Source organism: Anabrus simplex, chromosome 1 (assembly GCF_040414725.1).
Source record: "Anabrus simplex isolate iqAnaSimp1 chromosome 1, ASM4041472v1, whole genome shotgun sequence".
Classification (NCBI taxonomy): Eukaryota; Metazoa; Arthropoda; class Insecta; order Orthoptera; family Tettigoniidae; genus Anabrus; species Anabrus simplex.
The window spans coordinates 1,564,277,238-1,564,290,274 of NC_090265.1; the positions used below are offsets into that span (position 1 = coordinate 1,564,277,238).

The following is a 13,037-nucleotide window of genomic DNA, read 5'->3' on the forward strand; positions in this document are numbered from 1 at the left end:
ATTGAGCATGATTATTAGTGGAGACATGGCTTTTCATAAGCTAATTATCCTTCAAACATCATCCCCAGAGATCCCGAATGACCTTCTGTATTACTGATAGAAATCAGTACTGCTAATGAAGAACTCTTTGGATGTCGCAAAGCTGATGAATTTGATTCTGTTTTCATTACTCACTGTGCATGCATGTGTTCACCACTGATTTGCATTTAGGGCTATCGTCCAGGTGTTAGATACACTATCAATTGTTTGCCTAGTATTTTCTTAAATGATTCCAAAGAAGTTGCAAATGTATTGAAGATCTTCCTTGGTAAAAGATTCCAATTAGCAGCTCGTCTCCTTATTCCCAAGTCTTTCCTGAAAAAAATGTTTTGCAACACTTTCATAACAGAATTTTGTCAGAAATCACCCAGAACGATTTGTGCTGTTTTTCTTTGGATCTTTTCCCGTTCTTGAATCAGGTAATACTGGTGAGGGTCCCATACACTGGAACCATACTCAAACTGGGATCTTACCAGTGACTTATATGCCCTCTCCTTTACATTCTTACTAGAGTTCTTCATTAGCAGTACTCATTTCTATCTTCTATTCTTACTACTTTAACACACAGGTATTTACAGTGATCCCCCATGAGTTACTTACACCCGATCAACACACAAATTAAAACTGGGAGGACTTTTCCTCTTGATGAAATTTGCAACCTGACCTTTTACCACATTCATCATACAATTGTCTGCTGTCTGTCTCACACATTGTTGAGGTCTTTTTACAATTGCTCTCAATCCTATAACTTATTTCTTACTCTATACAGTATAACATCATCCACAAAAAGCCTTATCTGTGATTCTAGTTCATTACTCATATAATTTATTTATACAAGAGACCGGGCAAATTGGCCGTGCAGTTAGGGGCGAACAGCTGTGAGCTTGCATCCAGGAGATAGTGGGTTTGAACCCCACTGTCGGCAGCCCTGAAAATGGTTTTCCATGGTTTTCTATTTTCACACCAGGCCGTACCTTAATTAAGGCCACGGCCACTTCTTTCCAGTCCCATCATCGCCGTAAGACCTATCTGTTTAAAGATAAAAATTTCATAATGTTCCGTATTGAAATGTATCACAATGAAATTGAAATAATAAATAAGCTAGTTCAACCTATTCAATACAAATAAATATGAAATGTAGTGTTACATTCCTATTTAATTATAAGTGGAAGCGGTACCGGTTTCTACCCCAATCCGGGTCATCATCAGCCGAATAAAACGCAAAAAACAATGCATAGGTAAGAAAGAAATTAAAAATCAAGTCCCCACAAAAACAGTTGAAGAGGCAAAATAAAACAATGGGGATAGGCACTGTAAAATTCAGAAGAAGTAGAAGGTAAGTCACTTAAAAGAAGCAAGGCGCAATCTTCTGAACAGCAGCATAGCACATGCAACATTCGGCATTGTCTCATAATGTTTACGAGAAGCGGAGAACAGTTAAATGAGCCAGCTTGCATACACTATCAGGCGCGAAGTCGCAACACAATCCAACAAATGTGAAGATGCAAGATCGTGCAGAAGCCAAAGACGTGTAGCTCAATTGAAGTAAATTGCCAGCTCCCGAAGATCAGCGCAACATATTCAACGTCAGGCACTGTGCTTTCAAACGCCTACTGAACTTGATGAATAGCTTAATGATCCGACGTTGAATATGTCGCGCTGATCTTCGGGAGCTGGCAATTTACTTCAATTGATATACTCGTCTTTGGCTTCTGCACGATCTTGCATCTTCACATTTGTTGGATTGTGTTGTGACTTCGCGCCTGATAGTGTATGCAAGCTGGCTCATTTAACTGGTCTCTGCTTCTCGTAAACATTATGAGACAATGCCGAACTTTGCATGTGCTATGCTGCTGTTCAGAAGATTGCGCCTTGCTTCTTTTAACTGACTTACCTTCTACTTCTTCTGAATTTTACAGTGCCTATCTCCATTGTTTTATTTTGCCTCTTCAACTGTTTTTGTGGGGACTTGATCTTTAATTTCTTTCTTACCTATGCATTGTTCTTTGTGTTTTATTCGGCTGATGATGACCCGGATTGGGGTCGAAACCGGTACCGCTTCCACTTATAATTAAATATGAATGTAACACTACATTTCGTATTTATTTGTATTAAATAGGTTGAACTGCCTTATTTATTATTTCAATTTCATTGAGACCTATCTGTGTCGGTGCGACATAAAGCAGCTTGTAAAATATGTGTGTATATATATATATAAGAAAACATAAATAACATAAATGTCCAATATTACTACCTTGCAAAACCTGCTTCTTGTATCCTGATTGTGGGTTTTAAATCTTTCCTTCCTTCCTTCCTTCCTTCCTTCCTTCCTTCCTTCCTTCCTTCCTTCCTCGCTCCTTTCCTTTCTTTCCTTCCCCTCCCTTCCCTTCCCGCCCTCCACACTTCCTTCCGTCCTTCCTTTTCTTGAGCTCCCTTCTCCTCCCTCCTTCCTTCCTTTTATTGAGCTCTCTTCTGTTGGTTTATAATACTTGATGAAAGGATATTGTGCATGTTTGGTGTTTTTTGAGTGTATTGATATTTTTGGTCATACTGATGTGCATTCTGACACATTGATATATTCAGTGTAATTTTTACTTGCAATTTACTCCTTGAAATAAATTATAATAATTACTTTCTAGAATTTGAAAATTTGGAGCCTTAACACTTGCAAGGTGTTGCACCAAGGGTATAAAGCCAAGGACATGATGCAAACTCATTAATTTACTTGCAGCTTAATTTTTATTACTGGTTGAGAATTAGACAGTTATGTACTATGTGGTCAAGAACAGAACCAGAATAAACTTGATGGCAAAGCGGTTAAGAAATTTTCATTCCCCTATTTGAATAAATATTTTGAATTAGGCCTAGTTGGCCCTGAAAATAATTAAGATAAGCATGTGATATGTGAACTTTAATTGGGAGCAATCATTTTTGAAGTTTGTTTGGTCTCACTTAGTGATGATAGCCACTTAATATCACTATGCTAAATATATATATATAAAAAGTAGAATAATGTCTTCTTCCTTGCAAACTTTGACATTATGTGAAAACAATTTCAGTGATTTTTGTCATGTAATTGTAATTTTACTTATTACTTGTTGAAAATGTAATTAGTAATTGAGTAAAATATCTCTCAGGTAACTGTAATTCAGTCCAGTTACTTTTTTTTGTACTCTTCCCATCACTGGATATATTGGTATAAATTTCTTCTTCACATAGAACCCTGTTCCCTGCATGTGAACTCCTCTTACTGTGGAATATGATTAAATTTTCATTGCCTATAGTACCATAGTATTTCTTGTAAAGCCATAAGATGTGTTTTGTGTTTCTCAAAATCTCTATCACTGTTAAGATTGCACCAGGTTGATACATGCTACAGATATTGAATCAGCTAGTTACAAGTTATTTATTATTTATTGGTGAAACATTTTTTGTTGGTAGGTTCTGTTGGCCCGAGAACAAGGCCAGCGTCCCGTTACGCTCATTGGCTTCAGTCTGGGTGCACGAGTTATTTACTACTGTCTCAGGGTAAGTTCCTATAAGCAGCACTCGTTTTAAATAGGCCAGATAACGTGTCTTTACTGCCCAGGTAATTTAATTATGTGTCAAGTGAATTTTTTGTAGATTTCTTTATTGTGATGTTGATTGATATTTTGTAGTTTTACAGTTATTGTTGTGTGTTTAGTTAAAAGTTTTAGTTTTAAATTTTGTTTTATGTGGAGCTTTGTCATTGTTGCAGCCCATATTGTCTGAGAAGTAGTTGATCTCTTCAAATAAATTCATAACGTCAAAGTTAGAAAAGCGGTTAATGTAACATCAGACCATTACTTATCACAGATTAAGATGAATTTCATACTCGGACGAAAAATGCATATCTGTGGCAATAGAGTGCCCAAAATTGACCGTGAATTGCTCATCCAAGAAAAGAGATACAGGAAAAAGCTACAAGTGCCAAAAAATTGGAATGAAGTGACAAAAATTCTGCAGGAGCCAGCAGTTGAATTAGCATCTACGAAACGTCGAAGCAAGCATGCATGGTGGAATGCAGAATGCGAAAATGCAATCGAGAAAGATTTGAGGCTTGGAAATCATGGAATGAGAATAAGACTGACAAATTTGGAAAAATCACGAGAAATAAGGAAACAAACCCACCAAACACTGAGAAGAGTCAGAAGAGAACACCTTAGGGCAGAAGTCACAAAAATGGATGAAAACTTAAAGAAAAACAATACCAGATTATTCCATAGGGCCTTTAAAAATAGAACCAAAGGCTATATAGCACCGAGCCTGCATTTCAAGAAAGCGGACGGAACTCTTGCCCCCAACAATAAAGATAACTGTGAGATCCTTGCAAAGTACTTTGAAGACCTCCATGGGAAAAATTGGAGATTGAGAAGGACACAATCCAGAACCCAGATTCTGAACCACCAGATGAGGAAGAAGTAAGGGAAGTAATAAACTCCCTAAAGAACAACAAAGCATCTGGTGAAGATGGAGTAATAGCAGAACTGTGGAAGATAGCCAATGACGCCTTTATCACTGAAGTGACAGAACTGTTTCGGAATATTTGGAGAGATGAGAAAATACCAGAAGACTGGCTAGTGGCATTAATACACCCGCTACATAAAAAGGGACCGAAAACAGACGTCGACAACTACCGAGGAATATCACTTTTATCTGTCACGTATAAGATTTTTTTTTAAACTCCTATTGATCAGACTGACACCGCAAATTGACCACAAGTTGGGAGAGTATCAAGGTGGCTTCAGGAGAGGGCGCTCTTGTCAGGATCATATCTTGAGTCTAAAAATGATAATCAAATATTACAATGCGCGACCAAAGAACATCTTCATCTCTTTCGTTGACTTTCAAAAAGCATACGATTCAATAGATAGAGACACATTGATGGAAATTTTGAGAGAATATGGCATTGATCAAAAATCAACTGACTTAGGTTAACACTAACAAACACCATATCCAAAGTGAAGTTTCGAGGAGAGATCAGCAAACCCTTCCAAATAAAAACAGGTCTGAGACAGGGTGACAGCTTATTCCCAACACTCTTCAACGTGGTTCTAGATAAGTTCATGAAAGCACTGTGGAAACATAATGACTCGGGTGCTATAATAGGTAGTAAAAATAAACATGTCAAACCCAAGTGTTTGGCCTTTGCAAATGATTTGGCACTCTTCGCTGAGACAGAACAGGAAGCAATAACACAGATAAATGAACTACAGGAGATAGCCAAGAAAGCAGGTTTAAAAATCTCCTTCACAAAAACAGAGATGATGAGCACGGACAGGAATTATGTGAAGAGAACAATGAAGATGAAATATGGCGAAGTGAAGGTCACAAAGCAGTTTAAATACCTGGGAGAGATTATCAGCAGCAATGGGATGGATAAAGAGGCCATGGAAAATAGAAGACTTAAGTTGGAAAGGCTAAACACTGCCACCAAAGCCATTTACAACAAAAAGAATCTTTCCATCAATGCGAAACTAAGACATTATGATGCTGTGGTAAAACCAGTAATTCATCCGGGAGATGGTAGGTTCGAATCCCACTATCGGCAGCCCTGAAGATGGTTTTCCGTGGTTTCCCATTTTCACACCAGGCAAATGCTGGGGCTGTACCTTAATTAAGGCCACGGCCGCTTCCTTCCAACTCCTAGGCTTTTCCTATCCCATCGTCGCCATAAGACCTATCTGTGTCGGTGCGACGTAAAGCCCCTAGCAAAAAAAAAAAAAAAAAAAAAAAAAACAACAGTAATTCTGTGTGGGGTGGAAACAACAACACTAACGAACCTAGAAAAACTACTAAAGATTGAAAGGAGAATATTAAGGAGGATTTACGGCCCAAGGGTGGTAGAGGAAAACTACAGATTACAATCAAATAAGGAGATATACAAAAGAACAGAAAACCTGGAAACAACAATAAGGAAAAGACAGCTGCGATTCTATGGACACATGGTCAGAATGGATCCAGCAAGGTTAAATAAACAAATTTTTAATAAAATATACTACTTGAAGAGCCAGGGGGGATATGCCAAGCAGATGAAGGAAGAACTCAAGAGGTTAGGAATTGCAGATGAAGAATGTCGTGATAGAGACCCATTCAGGAAAAGACTTTCCAACATAAAAGTTCTGGTTGAAGAAAAGAAAGAGCGCAGAGGGGGAAGATGGACTGAAGAGAGAAGAGCGCAACATTCTGAAAGAATGAAGGCACTGTGGAGAAAGAGGAAGGAAGAAGGGATGATTAGAAGGAAGTGAAGTGGTATTGGTGTGGTCCTAAATTTAGCCGGTTCGCAAGAAAGAAAGAAAGAAAGAAAAATAAGTGTTAACAGTATTTGGGTGTTGCTTTACAGATATGTACATGATTCCAACTGTCAGTGAGATTGTCACCAATTAGCGTAGCAAACCCAAAAACTGTGGATTCAACACTAATCTCGATCACTAGACAATTTTCTTTTTCACCCCCACCCCCCTCCCCCTCTTGCATACTGATGGACGCTGAACTTCGACTCAAACAGCATCCAGAGTGTCACAATTCATCCCAGTGACCCTTAAAAGTATGGATTCGACACTAATATTTGTCATTTTTTATTATTTTTACATGTTACTACCTCCCAGCCCCCAATCATAAGGGGTGTTTGGGGTGTCTTACTCCCACAGTATTTTTCTCCAGATAGTCAATCAATCAATCAATCAGTCAGTCAGTCAGTCAGTCAGTCAGTCAGTCAGTCAGTCAATCAATCTGAAATCAGTCAATCAGTCACTACTGATCTGCATTTAGGGCAGTCGCCCAGGTGGCAGATTCCCTATCTGTTGATTTCCTAGCTTTTTCTTAAATGATTGCAAACAAATTGAAAATTTATTGAACATCTCCCTTGCTAAGTTATTCCAATCCATAACTCCCCTTCCTATAAACGAATATTTGCCCCAATTTATCCTCTTGAATTCCAGCTTGATCTTCATATTGTGATCTTTCCTACTTATAAAGACACCACTCAAACTTATTCGTCTACTGATGTCATTCCACACCATTTCTCCACTGACAGTCAAGCAGCTCGTCTCCTTTCTCCCAAGTCTTCCCAGCCCAAACTTTGCATTCTAAAGCTACTCATTTGTCGGAAATCACCCAGAACAAATCAAGCAGCTTTTCTTTGGATTTTTTCCAGTTCTTGAATCAAGTAATCCTGGTGAGGGTCCCATACACTAGAACCATACTCTATTTGGGGTCTTACCAGAGACTTATATGCCCTCTCCTTTACATCCTTACTACAACCCCTAAATACCCTCATAACATGTGCAGAGATCTGTACCCTTTATTTACAACCATATTTATGCAACTACCCTAATGAAGATCTTTCCTTGTATTAACACGTACGTACTTACAATGATCCCCAAAAGGAACTTTCACCTCATCAACGTAGTAATTAAAACTAACAGCTCTTTTCCTATTTGTGAAACTCACAACCTGACTTTTAACCTCGTATATACCATTGTCTACTGTCCATCTCACAACATTATCGAGGTCATTTTACAGTTGCTCACAATCTTTTAACTTCTTTATTACTCTGTACAGAATAACATCATTTGCAAAATAGCCTTCCTCTGATTCTACTTCTTTACTCATATCATTGATGTATGTATTTAAGAAAAGATAAAAGTCCAATAATACTGCCTTAAGGAATTTCCCTCCTAATTATTACAAGATCAGATAAAGCTTCGCCTACTCTAATTCTCTGAGTTCTATTTTCTACAAATATAGCCACCCATTTAGTCACTCTTTTGTTTAGTCCAAATTCACTCATTTTTGCCAGTAGTCTCCCATGATCGCCTTAGATAGGTCAATCGCGATACAGTCCACTTGACCTCCTGAATCCAGGAAATCTGTTATATCTTGCTGGAATCCTGCAAGTTGAGTTTCAGTGGAATAACTTTTCCTAAACCCAAACTGCCTTCTGTTGAACCAGTTATTAATTTTCCAAACGTGTCTAATATAATCAGAAAGAATGCTTTCCCAAAACTGACATGCAATGCATGTCAAACTGACTGGCCTGTAATTTTCATCTTTATGTCTGTCACCCTTTCCTTTACACACAGGGGCTACAATAGCAACTCTACATTCATTTGGTATAGCTCCTTCATGCAAACAATAATCAAATACGTACATCAGATATGGTACTATATCCCAATCCCCGGAAACCTTATCAATTCCAGCTGCTTTTCTAGTTTTCATTTTTTGAATCTTACTGTAAATGTCATTGTTATCATAGGTAAATTTTAATACTTCTTTAGTGTTAGTCACCTACTCATTCTGGACATTATCCTTGTAACCAACATACTTCTGACTGAATACTTCTGCCTTTCGAAGATCCTCACATACACACTCCCCTTGTTCATTGGAACCTGTTTCTGCCTTAAAGTACCTATACATACCCTTCCATTTTTCACTAAAATTTCTATGACCACCAGTTATCCTTGCCATCATGTTATCCTTAGCTGACCTCTTTGCTAGATTCAATTTTCTGATAAGTTCCTTTAATTTCTCCTTACTTCCACAGCCATTTCTAACTCTATTTCTTTCCAGCCTGCACCTCCTCCTTAGTCTCTTTACTTCTCTATTATAATATAGTGGGTCTTTACCATTCCTTACCAGCTTTAAATGTACAAACATTCCTCAACAATTGCTTTAAACCCATCCCAGAGTTGTTTACATTTTTATTTACCATTTTCCACCGACCTATCTGTGTCAGTGCGACGTAAAGCAACTAGCAAGAAAAAAAAGTTACTTTTTTAAAAGTCACTCATGCCTGTTTTATCAGCCATATTGTACTGCCTAATAGTCCTAATTTTAATATCTTTCTTTCCTTCACATTTATTTTAAACTACGACAAAAACAGCTTTGTGTTCACCAATACCATTAAGATCTATTATTTCAGTTTCTCTGTAGAGCTCATCTGTTTTTACCAGCTCCACATCCAGAATATTCTTCCCTCTAGTTGGTTTCATCACTTTCTGAATCAGCTGCTCTTCCCATATTAAGTTATTTGCCATTCGTTGGTCATGCTTTCTGTCATTCGCATTACCTTCCCAATTGACATTTGGTAAATTAAGATCACCCGCTACAATCACGTTACTTTCCGTATCGTTTCCCACATAGGTGATTATGTTATCAAATAATTCTGAATCAGCGTCAGCGCTACCCTTTCCGGATCTGTGTACTCCAAAGACATCAAGTTGCCTATTATCTTTAGAGATGAGTCTTACCCCTAGAATTTCATGTTTGTCATCTTTAACTTTTTCATAGCTTACAAATTATTCTTTCACCAGAATGAATACTCCTCCTCCTACCATTCTTATCATATCTCCTCAATACACACTCCAGTTCCTTGAGGATATTTCTGCATCCATTATATCATTTCTCAGCCATGATTCAACTCCTATTACAATATCTGGTAAGTAGGTATTAAATTACTTAATTCTATTCCTTTCTTTACAATACTTCTTAAGTTCAGCACTAAAATTTTTATGTCATCCCTACTTGACTTCCAGATCTCTGTACCCTTATCACCGCTCCCTAGGCCACCCTATTTCTTTGAATGTACCTGTCTATAACCCTTCTAAACAAATTTCCTAACTTATATATACCACTGTGGTTTAAGTGAAGGCCATCTGTGTGCAGATCCCTATCTCCTACTCACTCATTAGGATCTTACCCACTCCATAGTCTCATTTAAATCCCCAGTCACCTTTTAGTCAGCATCAGTCCTACACAGTATTCCACTGATAACAATCTCTGCTTCCTTAAACTGCAGCCACCGAGCTCAATACCTGCAGGCGCTTAAGTGCGGTCAGTATCCAGTATTCGGGAGATAGTGGGTTCGAACCCTACTGTCGGCAGCCCTGAAGGTGGTTTTCCGTGGTTTCCCATTTTCACACCAGGCAAATGCTGGGGCTGTACTTTATTAAGGCCATGGCCAATTCCTTCCCACTCCTAGCCCTTTCCTGTCCTATCATCGCCATAAGACTTATCTGTGTCGGTGCGACGTAAAACAACTTGTAAAAAAAATAATAACTCCACCCGTTATTATACCTGCTTGCCTTCCGTTGTTAGTACCAACGTGAAACTCTACCACCTTCTCCTTTCCTTCCTCCTTCTCTTCTGCTTTCCTCAACATATGCCTCAACCTAATTCCTGGATAACACTCTACCCTGGTTCCCTTTCTTCCACACATTTTCCCCGCAGGTGTAAGAATGAAATCTCCCATGACCAGAGCCTGAGCCCTACCCACCTCATTTGATTCCCCTTCCTGGTCGGCGCTATATTTCCTCACTGCTGCAGAAGCTACTTCCTCCTCCCTTTTCTTCCGCCCATGACCCTGTTCCACCTGTTTTTTTCCTATCCTCTGTTCTAGATTTCCCTTTCCTACCTTTTCCTTTCCTCCTACTTCCATACTTCTCAGCACCAGTTCCTTGTTCCTCATTTTCCCTGTGTTGTTCTATCTGCAGTGACTCGTACCGATTTTTCACAGGCTTCTGTCCTGAGTTCTGATCCTGAATAGAGCCCTTAGCCTGTAATCTCCTTCCCCTTAAAACATTAGACCATCGGTCTTCTACAGTTCCCCCTTTCCTTCCCATCCCTCTTTTACACCTACTGTATCCTGTATGTTGTTTGAGAAAGGCCTCTGAGAGAATCCTAATTATCTCCCTCAATCTCTCCAACTCCTCCCTCGTACTTAATGCCTGGCCACACCCACAGTTCTACACTTGCACTCCTTAGCCATTCTTTACGGAATAATGAAAAGAAAAGGAAAAAATAAAATAACTTATTCTGTGCGAAATAAAAATGAAAGGAATGAAATATTGTCTAGGTTAGTACACAAAGATCACATGACAATAAGGTAATTAATATAGGCTACTACTACACTACAATACTACTTAGTTGTACTAACATTTTATCCTATAATACCCTAACAGGATGAAAACGTCTGTTAACCCTTATACGCTCAGCGAGCCGATCTATCGGCTCGGGTGGTATTGCTTAAAACACTCAGCGTGCCGATCTATCGGCTTTGTGTTCGGACGGCTGTATAAGTACCTTAATGGACCCCCAGATGTCAGGAAAAGACATTAATAGTAGCTTTTGGATTTAGTTTACACTTTTCTCGAGAGATACAGACACTAAGCTCACCTGTTTGGAACAAATGAAGTTATCAAACCGCGTATGTTCACCACATGACGAGTTGAAGTGTGCTGCTTGCCAGTACAGTCTCATTTAAGCTTCAAAATACGTGTTTTCCTTCGTTTTATTGTTTCCATTTTAATAATAGATTATTGTTAATTATATTTTGTTTATATTCTACATTTATCAGTGTTCTCAAGTGAATTTTAGTTTAACATTTTGTGTTATTAGATTTTCGTGCCACGAGTAGGCCTAATTTTTTTACATGGCTGGGCCAAGTTCTAGACTAAATAATTCCGATGTTTTGGATTATTTAGATGCTTTAGACGATGACGGTGACATTATAGCCGATATTGATTCGTATTTCAGTCCGACTCATTGGCCGAATGATCAGCGTTGAGGTATTCGGTTCAGAGGGCCCGGGTTTGATTCGCGGCCAGGTCGGGAATTTTAATCGCCATTGATTAATTCTTCTGACCCGGGGCCTGTGTGTTTGTGTTTGTCCCAACACTTTCTTCTTCATATTCAGACAACATACTACACTACAAACTACCACGGTAACACACGATAGTGATTACTTCCCCCCATATAGGGTTGGCGTCAGCAAGGGCATTCGGCCATAAACCACCAGCCAAATCCACATGTGCGACACAGTTCGCACCCGCGACCCCACAGGTGTGGGAAAAGCTGTAGATAACGAAGAAGTGATTCGGATTTTACAGGTACTGAGGATAGGAGAATGTTTTGCAAAACACAAATGCTGACTCCGGAAGGTACGTGTACAGTTCTTTACGTCAGGTGCTATAACTCATGACTAAATAAGAATACAAAAAACAAAATTATATCATGTTATACAGAATTAAATGCTCTTATTTTCAGAATGACTGAACAACAATATCACTAAAGAACATATTACTTTTTTAGTATTTAAAAACAGATTTTTATTTTTTGTAATATATTTTCAAATTTCAAAATTTATTTTGAAGTAAAATATGCCATGAACAATTTTGGGATATTTTTTTCCTAAAACGATATTAAATAGTGTACTACTGTAATTTTTTTCAATTTTGTAACTGGGGATTTCTTTATACGGCAATTTTTTACATTTTAACATGCATAATCATGAAAAATGGCCTGAGTGTTTTGGGCTTGACCGGTGAAAATAGCCTGAGAGCAAAAGGGTTAATTACTGAAAACTGAAAGGAATACACAAGAATTACACAATTCTAAACTGCAGTTAAGTCTACCCTAATTACTACAACAGAACTCTTGTAAGAGAGTTACTTCAGATACTATACTACACAAATATTTCACAGTAATAGAATAAGCACACTGATTTCTAATAAGATACCTACAGTCCACTACAATAATTTTAAACTACGTTCAGACGTATCCTAATTACAACAGGTTATTACTAAGCACAAACAGAAATGGAAATTACAATTAAATTCTTAATTTCGCCAGAACTACGCTAAGATTACTAACAAAGCTAAATGCGTAGACAGATTATTATTTGTACTATTTTATCCTCGTTTGATTATTGAAAGCGATGTTGATACACTACCACTGGCTTGCTAGGCCTATCATAGATCTTTGCATTAATATTTTGTTATGCACTAGCTGGTCGGTACCTGACATGCATTTCCTCATATCAGTAAGGTTTATGGTGGAGGATAACATAAATCGGAGAGAACTGCAGTGGCAGACAGTGGTGAATGATAGAATGTGAGGAAAAAAATAAATTTTTCCTACTTTGCTGTAATAGAAATGAAAACTGCCATTTGGTTAAATGCTGAAGGAGCAAGAGAGCT

General features: G+C 38.2%; 1 protein-coding gene across 1 annotated transcript in view; it reads left to right on the top strand.

Moving 5' to 3' along the window:
- The window catches only part of LOC136858525 (transmembrane and coiled-coil domain-containing protein 4), a 153,772-nt gene that overhangs the window by 98,175 nt on the left and 42,560 nt on the right, over window positions 1-13,037 (top strand). The window contains exon 9 of the mRNA XM_067138128.2: window positions 3,481-3,567. Coding sequence (XP_066994229.2) covers window positions 3,481-3,567 — 87 coding nt within the window. The remainder of the gene's footprint in view (window positions 1-3,480; window positions 3,568-13,037) is intronic.